This window comes from Buceros rhinoceros, unplaced genomic scaffold, assembly GCF_000710305.1.
Source record: "Buceros rhinoceros silvestris isolate BGI_N320 unplaced genomic scaffold, ASM71030v1 scaffold5038, whole genome shotgun sequence".
Classification (NCBI taxonomy): Eukaryota; Metazoa; Chordata; class Aves; order Bucerotiformes; family Bucerotidae; genus Buceros; species Buceros rhinoceros.
Genome location: NW_010426210.1, coordinates 6,475 through 16,878, shown reverse-complemented (window position 1 = coordinate 16,878; position 10,404 = coordinate 6,475). Strand labels below are relative to the sequence as shown.

At 46.0% G+C, this 10,404-nt stretch overlaps 1 protein-coding gene across 1 annotated transcript in view; it reads left to right on the top strand.

Annotated features, from left to right (window-relative positions):
* Positions 1-9,865, top strand: part of ANK3 (ankyrin 3, node of Ranvier (ankyrin G)) — a 70,429-nt gene extending 60,564 nt beyond the window's left edge. Inside the window, exons 20-21 of the mRNA XM_010141412.1 lie at positions 6,240-6,332; positions 8,450-9,865. Coding sequence (XP_010139714.1) covers positions 6,240-6,308 — 69 coding nt within the window. The 3' untranslated portion in view covers positions 6,309-6,332; positions 8,450-9,865. The remainder of the gene's footprint in view (positions 1-6,239; positions 6,333-8,449) is intronic.
* Positions 9,866-10,404: the final 539 nt, after the last annotated feature.

Here is a 10,404-nt window from a genome sequence, read left to right as displayed (position 1 = left end):
AATCCGAGCAATTAGCACACAAGGGAAGAATAAGAGTGCTGCCACAATGCGCACATTCAGAGCCTGATCCAAAGCTCCTTTTATTCAGTCATGACAGAAATCAGTGTCTAATTTTTCATGCTTTTTCAGAGGTTGTTAAATCTTTCATGGGCACAAATTTTTGGCAAAAACTGTTTAATAAGATTCTTGCCAGAAGTTTTATGGTAGAATTTTGTCATGGAAAATAAAATAGATTTCTAAGCTGGGGTTAGTCAAATCTGATGTAATTTTGTCTCTTGTACTTCTGTTATTTCTTGCCAATTTTTCTTAAGGATTTATTTGTCTCCTTCCATGTATCTTGCCTGTGGAAACACCCCCGCCCCCCATTACGGATGGCAAAGGGTTTGGTTCAGCCTGTTCTGGAGGAGTGGCACAGGAGCCTGAGCAGCATTCAGTCAAAACTAGAACCAGCAGCTTTCCTGATCTTACTATTCAGAGGAGAAGTGGAAAGTGAAAATGTGGCCATCTTGTAGGCAAGAAGAATTAAGGGCCCCAGCCCCACGTAAGGCACGTGGGAAGCGTTTCCCTTTGTGTGTTCAGCTGGGCGCAGCCCCACTGCTGCAGCCCCTGCCGGGATGGGAGAGCTGCAGAACCCCTCTGCTCCCTGAGTGCCTGCACGCCCTGTCACCCCGGGAGAGACCGGCAGGGTCAGAGCTGCTGGTGTCAGTAAGACACACAAATTAAAACACAGGCTGCAAGTGCTGTTATAGGTCTGTGAATCATGTTCTCCTCCATGAGACAAGCAACAGCTCTGTGACCCAGCTCTCGGTACTGGGCTATTCTCTGACCCGTTAGCAGCAGCATTTCCTTTCAGATCTCCTTGGCTTGCCCGTTGGTTTCTTGGGATTTTTTTCCCTGCCCTGTGGCTTTAGCAATACATCTGCAAACAAGTCCAGACTCAGCACATGCACAGGCAGAGTCGTGGCATCTGATTAACAAGGTCTCCCTGCATAGGCAGAACTCGCTAATGAAAATGACCTTAATGAAAGATGTTTGTTTCTACTGCCACTACCACAGAGGCTTGAGAGCAAGGCGCAGCGGCTCTTTATGCATTACGAGGATGTGATCTCGAGACTGACAGGATTATGCCTTGATGGTGGCTCAGGCCAGCAAGGGAAGAGGTCCGAGCGCTGAGCACGGCTCCTGTTCCAATCGCAGCATTGCCTCTGGTCTTCGGCGAAAATAAATATTTAGGATCTTTCCATCTTGCTTATTTCTGCCTGCTTTTAAATTCCTTTTTATCCGGCTGGGTAAGGACATCCAGCTGCACCTTTTTTCCCCGCTGTTACAACAACACGAGATGTAGAGGAGGAATAAAGGGGACTATTATCCCTCTAGTAACAAAACAAACGAAAGCTCTGACAAATCTGCAGTGAACTTTGGCACAATGCTGCAGCACTGACTGTGTAACTCCCTTTATCTGGAGGTCCCTCAGAACACCCTTAATCTGCAAATAACTGTTGGGAAAACCAGCGGAGCTGGCGGAAGACTCAGAGGAAGCTGCTCTTTGCTTCTCCTGCCCTGGAGAGCAGCAGTGGGAGGATACCAGCTGCTTTTGGCAGGACTACACTCCAGCGTGCGGGGTGACATTAAAGCACTCTGCTTTGCAAAGCTTCCTGGCGTGTTCTGGGGCTGAGGCTTGCAGACTGCAGCCTTTGTATGGTTTAGTCCCAGGGATATAACCGAGCTTCCAGTAATCGCGGTTTTCTCCCTGCCTTTCTAAAGCTCTTGGGATTGTGACAGTGATTCGACTGGTCAAGGGTAAAATGAAGCCCACATAAGTATGATGCAGCAGAAAGAACTTTATTCTCTGGCTGTGACGCAGAGGCACCAGCTTTGTGTTTAAAAACAGCTTTTGTTGACAAGGTCATGTACCGTGCCATGCTATCCCAAAGCTGGTGTGAGATCTGACAAGTGCAACTGCCAGTGGGTACGGGTTCTTTTTTTCCCTAGCAAACATCCCTCCTTATAACTGCACACAGGATTAGAAATGTCAGTAAATCAGATCTACCTCCTGCCAACTGTGAGCCCTCCTGCAATTTGTTTAACTACCCACCAGCAAGACAATTGTGAAAGCTGGATCTCACGCGTGCTGACTGCTGAGTATTTACAGCAGTTACCCTTAAACTGTGCTTAAAGGAGCATGTAGCTAATTAAAAAAAAGAGATTTGCTGTACCTTTCAAACTGCATTTTCTTCCAAGAGACATCTTTCAGTGCATCACAACATTTTTCATTTTAAAGCTGAGCACAGTTGTTCTTGCTAACCTGTTGTAGGGAATAACCTTGCTGATAGCAGCAGCGAGGAGTCCGAGGACCAGGACACAAGCAGTATTGGAGCACCAGGCAGTCAGTCCGGTGACCTTGCTACTGGCCGTGTTGGTTTATTTCTGGTTTTCACAGGGTTTATTGTAGTGGCTTTGGAGATTCTATTAGAAAGGGATCCTTACCATACTTCTGTGCACCCTGCAGTGGGAGGGATGTCTGGGCCAAGGTTCCCTCCTGTCCCTTAGGGCATGCTGTGGGAGCCTGCTGGGGAGTCTCTGAGCCCGTGGGTGGGAGGCCAGCAGAGAAACTGTGCAGCTAGTTCCTCATCTGCTATGCTTCTGAGCAAAGTCTCAAGTCTCCAGAATCAGTATTTCTCCCCCATCCTGTTTCCTTGTGGCTAGGAAACCCCACAGGTTTCAGTTCCCCGAACCTTCCCCCCGCCATCGCCCCTCTGCCGCAGCAGCAGTCGCTATGCCGTTCTCGCTTCTGCTGTCTGGGTCCTGAGAAAGGAAGGAGCAAGCTGCCATCGTCGCCAGGGCCCCGCTCACCAGGGGGGCCAGCCTCACACTTCCCTCCTTCTGCGTGTAGCCTGATGTCGGTGCTTCGGCAGGTGGACAGTTCTCCTTCCGTGACCCCTCAGCCCAGACCTTCTGGGGAATAAATTGTATGCGTCCAGCCCAGGCTCCACCCGAAGGCTTCTGGTCGTGCTTCTTGTAGGGATGCCACCGTTCTCAGGCCTGGGGACTTCAGCGAGGTCACTTCAGCCCCAGGCGTATCTCAGATGCAGGACCTCGTCCTGATGTCCCTATACAGTGACATCCCCCTGGCTGTGGAGCCTGCCCCTCTCTTGGAGGGCATGTAAAATGTCCCAAACTGTTAAATTACTGAATTATCTTTGAATGTTCAAAATAAGCAAAAATTCTGAACTTCTGAACGTGACAAACTGGGGTCCCAGTTAGCAGCAGAACTGTGCTCTGCTCCTCAGGACCCACTGCAGCCCCTCTGAAGCGAGGGAAATAGAAAGACTTGGCTCTAGAAAAGCCCACAAACAGCTTGTAAAAAGAAAGGTTTATTTGGTTTAGAGCTTAGAAACAGCATACAGACCTAATGCTATCGTGTGCTTATTGAAAAAGCCCTGTTTGTAGGGGAAAGTTTAAAAAAATAAACATGGCATCACTGTATTTGTTCATTATAGCACAGTGGCAGCAGACAACTGTGGCGGAGGGACCACGGTAAACAGGAATTGACTTTGCTACTACCCCCCTTAGTACGTGGAAGCATTATGAAACTCGATGTTGAGCTGCAATAATCTCATTTCGAATATTATTTTGCTGTTAATATTAATAACATGTTTTCTACAATGTTTGTTTCTGCTTCCTCCCTCTAGTTGCCATTTTTTCCGAGGGGAGAATAAAAGCTTTAAGGATTTGTTTGTTGGTTTGTTTAAAGGATTATTCATTTATGTGTGGAATTTTTCATGTGTAGGCCAGCTGCATTGTATTTCTTTTATTTATATGAAATAAATAAGCACAGACAATGGATATTTTTGAAGCATGAAATGCAGTGCTTGCTTCAGCACCCAGCTTTGGAAACATGATTTCATGAGGTAAAATTGTCAAAGTTCTTCTGGAACTAGCCTTAGACTCCAAAGTCTCGTCATTTATTTCAAATTTGAGCAATAATTCTGGTAGCAGTATTAAGTCACTAGTGTAGCAGTTAGGAACCTGCTTTTACATTTATTTATGCTGGTCCTGTGGATTGCTGGTACTGCGAGAAGCGGTGGCTGGTGTGCTGCCCATCTCAGCGAGCCGAGCATCACTGCTGAGGCTCCTCGGTCAATCTCCAACTTCCACCACCTTCCCCTCCTGTTGGTGTTAGACCCTGTTTCTGTGTGTGCTGGGCACTGAGGAGCTGCGAGAAGCTAATGGATGCCTGAGGAGAGATTTATATCGTCATGAATTCGTGCCTCCATCTCATAGGACTCAGGCTGACCACAAGATGATTCGTTGCCCAGAGAGCTTCATGTCATGAATTAGTTAGAGAGCAACGTGCTAAAAGCTGACTGCGGGCTGTCAGGACATTCTGTAGAAGACAGGCACCAGCGTCGGCATGCTAAATGAGCAAAGCTTTCATACTGTTCGTGCGACATAAAGCAAATGGTTACATAAAATTGAAGCTAACATGTGCTTGTTGCTTGGATTGGTGTGGAAATATGTGTGGGTTTGGCAGAATGCAGCCGCCCTGCTAATCTTATAACACGTTCTTTAGGGCGAGGAAGCGAAAAACATTCCTGGTGAATCTGTAACAGAGGAGCAGTTTACCGACGAAGAAGGCAACATCATCACGAGAAAAGTAATCACGAATTACATCACTGCTCTGAGGCTTTGCGTTCAAGTAACTTCTTTTAACATACTTTCTCCCTTTAGAATCTAGGACAGACAAAAAAATATCGATCCTTTTCCTGTATTGCTTCCCACAGATCACCCGGAAGGTAGTGAGACGCGTTGTTATCCCCCATGAGAGGAAAGTTGGTGAAATGGTAATGCAACGGGCACTGCCAGGAGCTAACGTAGGCGCAGAGGGTTGTGTTGACTGCTAGAAAGTGCTGCTAAAGGGCCGGAGGTCTGCGTCTAACAAAAAGCCTTGGCAAAGCGCTGGCGGTTATTGACAAGTTGTGGTGCGGGTAACGGGGCAGGGGACCCTCTTTGTGCTGTGTGCGGCAGGGGATGTGTCAAAAAAAAAAAAAAAAAAAAGAGGAGGGCAGGCCTCTTGTGCTCCAGCCCTCTTTCACAGGGCTCTGGGGGTCTCAGCAGGCTGTGTCTTGAGCTGTCCTCTGTCCCAAGGACGCCTTGGAGAAATGGGCAGCACTTCTGGAGAAAAATGGCCTCGCGGAGCTCATGCCTTCTTCCCCAGTGCATAGCCCTGAGAGGCCTTTGCTCCAGTAAAGTTGTCATTGGGGATAACAGAATTTTTGAGTAAAAACAGGTTCAGAAACAAAGAAAGATAACAAATACTCTTTATCTGCTGCAATAAAAAAAAAAATTTCAAAAAAGGGGGGGCAGTGTGGACAACACAATAAGAGAATTGAAACAAACATCTTTCCATCCCCTCTTTCTTAGTCCTTTATCAGGGAAAAAAATAAATCCTGCCCAGCAAAGGGGAAATATTTTCAATTTGCTGCACCAGATTAGATTAGTTGGAAACTACAAATAGTTACAAATACATCGATGCAGATCACCCGAGGGGTAACTCCTGCCGATAACCACACATAAACAGATGCCTTCCTCTGATGTGAATGAGGCTTGTGATTACTGCAGTATTTATTTTTAGTTGATTATTGAGCTACTTTTAATGAGCCAAAATGAACTTTATTTTGGGGTTTGCCATTTTAGAGGTGCTGAAACCTGCACTGCTTGTCACTGTCATCGGTTTTACTTCCGCACTGCTTCAGTGGTGGGTTTTGCTGGCTTTCTTCCTCCTCCCTTTATTCCATTACTAACCTGCTCACTTTAAAGCACAGACGTGGTGAAACATCATAACAGCAGCCATGACCAGTGCTGTTGGAAGTGTCCACTAGCCCCAGCTGACCCAGGAGCCCGGCTGGGAAAGGTGGTTTTCCTTGCTGGTGGCCCTGAACCCCGCTGGAGTTGGTGGCAGGGGCTCTGTTGAGAGCTGCCAGTTGGGTGCTTCAGCCCTGGGCTGAAATTGTAGACCAGTGTTTTCTGCTCGAAGATGATATTTCAGGCCTGTGCTTTTGCAGCTCAGCAGAGTGGATAAGTAGACGGTGTGTACCTTTGGGATGAAGTGTTCCTGTGACTTAACTGCTTTGTACTTACCCTCTTACAGCAAAACGTGGAGCCTGTGTTTGGAAGCAGGTTTATAGTTACGAGCACTCTCTGCAGACTCTGTTAATGTTTATACTTTTCCTCTAAAGCAGGGAGAAGCTTACAAGGTGAAGACAAAGAAAGAAGTCAGACACGTGGAGAAGAAAAGTTACTCTTGAAAGCTAAAAGCCGACCACTGGACGGTCAGTGCGATCAATTTTCTTCCATTGCTAAAGCCTTTCGCCAGCACTGCGCAGCGCAAGGGCAACACCTGGGCTGCTTGATGGTCTCCCTCTGCTACCTTGAGATGGGGGCAAGCACCTGGGCTGTGCAGTGGCCTCCCTCTGATACCTCGACATTGCTTTTGAGCTGCAACGCTGACTAGATGGCCCTTGGTCTGTCAGCAGAAGATGACCTTGAGTTCGTGTATAGAAACGGAGCTTTGCTCCTTGGAACATAAAGCAAAGCAATGCTGAGGCACGTGCGAGATTTTGGGGAGTTTTACAAAGCCTAGTGTTTGTAATCCACGGCACTTGTTACTCTCAGAAGTCAACTTTAACACAAATAGTGAAGGAGCTGCACACAAGTAAATCTGCTGGGAGTGACAGGCCGCTTCCACTGTCGGGCATGTAATCTGAGGGCAGTTATGCAAGTCAAAGTCCTTGTAAGAGCCAGTGAAGTGTCTCAGTATTTGCCAACAAGTGACCCGTACCAACTGTTTCTTGTGAATTGTGAATTTCTTGGTTCTTGCGAATTTTACGACTGTGACAGAACAGCAGCTGACAGTATAAGGGCTTCCCGAACTGAAACCAAACGCACAGACCAAGGCACCCTTGCAGGGTCTGTGTCATGGCGTGCTGGAGCACCGTGAAGCCAGGGGCTGCTTTGTCTCGATCCCACGGCATGTGTGCTGGTAAATACGGGAGGAGCCAGTCTGTGCCTATCGATGCTGGTCAGTCGGTCACGGCTTCAAGCGCACAGATTTACTATGTTCTTGTCTTTTTTTACTCAGAACTTTTCTTAGCTTTGGTGGGCTCTAGGAACTGGGCAGAGGAAGGCAGAATGGGGCGTTGAGTCCCATGAGCAGTGCAGATAAAGAGCCTGCCAGCATATAAGCGTGATGCAACGCACATTGGGGAGAAGAGAGAAGCAATTAATCTTGAACTGGCATTAGTCAGGCAGCCCTTGCCTAATGTATGAAACCCAGCCTGACCTTCAGAAAGCCAGTGTCTGAGTTCCTCAGAGCTGGGTTTGCTCCCATGACTGCTGATGCATTCCTCCTGTGAAACAGAGGCAGCTCTCCCGTGCTAGAGCCCCTGAGAAACTCAGAGATCCTCCTTAGATAATAAACCTTTGCTTAGGGGGAACTTTGTCCCATAAGAGAAATCTCTGCGGTTCAAGCTTTGATATGATAAGCATGACCAAATGTGCATTAAGTAATTGTGAGCCCAGTCAAGGGCTTGATTTGTTGAAAACAAATCATTTGAAAGCAGAAGAGGATGCATTTGCACAGACGGGGGATTCTGATAGAAAACCACTTTGTTTCTGGATCATGAAAGAAAAAAAAACCTGTTTCGGAGGCAGAGGTGTTGCTTTTCTTTTGAATGTTTGAAAAAAATCACAGTGTTAGCTAGATTTTGCTGTAAAAATATCTCTGTCACCATTGGAAATAAACCCATTATGAAAGCCAAGAACTTTTGCAGGACAGTGCTGCGCAAGCCGGTGTGACCACTGCAGCGCCAATAGGTGGCTTTTTAGAAGGGTGAGAGAGGAGGAGCTGCACCCCCGTCTCCTTGGTGCCACTCACGTGAGCCAAGCGGGAGATGGATGGGGCTGCTCCTCATCCTTGCTTCGTGCTTTGCCAGCCTCCTAAAGGCTGGACTCTGCGTTCCTGGCTCTCCCAGTCATCTCTCCCGGCAGAGGTGGATGTGCAAGGAGCGCAGGTTTTCCACTGCCATGGGGATGCCTGCCAACAATAAGAAGCACTAACGTGCTGTGAAAGCAGCAGCGCTCCCTTTCTGGAGATGATGCTGTTTCTTCTGCTCTGGAGAGTACTTGCTCCTTGTCATCTAGCTGACGAGCTGGCGCCTTGTCTGGGGTGATGAAATGCAGCGTGTTGCAGATGTATTTGTAAATCAGTTCACGAGCAACGTGGACATCTGCAGCTGCGGCTGGGAACTTAACTGATCTCATCACCTACCTAGAAAGCTTGTGGTTTATCCTGCTGCAGAATTTCCGTAATGCCGATTAGAACCTGTTTAGTCAGACTGATTCTGACAAGACGTTCTGAAATGATTTGTGCTGTCTTTTCTTTCTGCAGGATTGTGTGCTTTTACTGCCAGTATTCTAGGGGGATGCTCACGGAAGAAAAATCTGCAGGAATTCAACATTCACCTATAAAAGTGTGCGTGTGTTTGCTGCTTCCACACATTAACCGCATGGTTTTTATGCAAAAAGAGAAAAAAAAAAACCACAAACAAAAAAAAAAACCCAAACAAAAAAAAAAAGTTAATTTAGCATGAGCAAATTTACAGAGCATGGAAATTCACGTTCATTCACAGGATCGGAGGGCGCGGTTCCCGATGCAGTGTATATACAAGATGCCATGCTGTTAACAGCTTCCTTCAAGCAGTTTGATGTCATCTCAAAAGAAATCAATTCCTGTGGCCAGAGGGAATGTACGAAGACAAAATGGTTAAACCACGGAAAGACACTAAAACTACTAAAATCCACAACAGCTCGCCTTATTTTTCTCGGACCCAAACTGTCAGGGTATAAAACACTATTTGTTTCTTTTTTAAACATCAATAGTTTTGCTGTAAATAAATAACACTGTATAAATTCTAACAGAATAGAATAAATGTTGATAAGGCACTGCCTTTTCGATCACAAACAGAATATTGCAAATGCATTGAGCAGGTTAGGTGTCTTGACGGCCGCACCTACAGGGATATTCTGGGTGTATCTTCACAGATTCTTGTATATTAGCAATTATAATGTTTGTATATGCAAAAATGCTAGCTTGATTTTAAAAAAATCTTTAAAATCTGCTGCAAATTTAAATGATTCCCAAAATGAGGAATTCTGTAGTTCTGTGAAAATTTTTCTTCAGAGTACTAATATTTTGATGCATGTGTTTCACCTTATTTTGATTAAATCTTTTCCAGTTTTGCAAACACTATACCGCGACATGAAAAAAAATAAGATTTTATCTGTAAACACAAAGCCCTTCATCTAATATTTGTTGCTGTTGCCAATTTTTCAATGAAATGACCTAAAACCCATAACATATACAGTAGTTGCATTATGGGGAGGGGGGTGCTATCTGTTCTCGCTTTATAACGGGGGGTAATGCTTGCAGCTTTAGAAGTGGGTTGGTGCTCTAAGGAGCACAAGTTTGGGATATTTTTAAATGAACTGAAGAGAAATTATTAGCTACTAGACTGGCAGCACGCTGTAAAATTATTACTGTATTGTGTACTGGCTATAAGATGTAGAATCTTTCAGTAAGCCAATCATCTGTAATCATCCTAGCAGTGTAATATTAGGTTGTTAAGGCTGCTGTGTTTTAAAGGGCATTTTTATTTGGGTTTTGGTGAAATACTTTAATTTGTTGATTATATTCATATGGAAACAGCATTCATTGATAATAGCTCTAATTACATATGTATGAAAACAACAAACACTGGATGATCTAGTTGATTATTTAAGCATAAAATAAATTGTGTTAAAACTCTTGGAGAATGCGTATTTGGCAGTGTTCTTGTACCCTCTGGATGTGCGGCTTCACGAGGCCACCCCTTAACCACCCCAGGCTTTTTGCTGCTTTTCCTCTGGGTTTCTTGGGTCTGATCCACCACTGCTTGGCGGGCTGTCCCCAGGTAGGGGGAAGAGGAGGAAAACACGGCAGCCAGCCTGTCCTTGGCAAAGCTATGGAAACCCAGCCACCTCCCTGGACCTGGAGGACTCCACGGGCGTGGGGAAAAGCCCTGTGCAACAAGGATATTGTGCAGCCTCTCCTCCAACGCCCAGTGACTCTGGACCACCTTTTGTTTCTTGCGCCCCAGTGAGAAGCAGGAAAAGCGTGACTGAAAGCAGGTTTTTTCCCGCTGTGGATCCTTCTAACCACCTCTCTGCAGATGGTGTTAATAAAGTGAACATCTCCCATATGTCGTATGCGTTTCCTGTATATTAGAGGTGATGGACCACAGGTTTTTTTTCTAGTTTTGGAGGCAGCATCGATACACCCTCCCTGCTCTGGACTGCAGGCTTCTG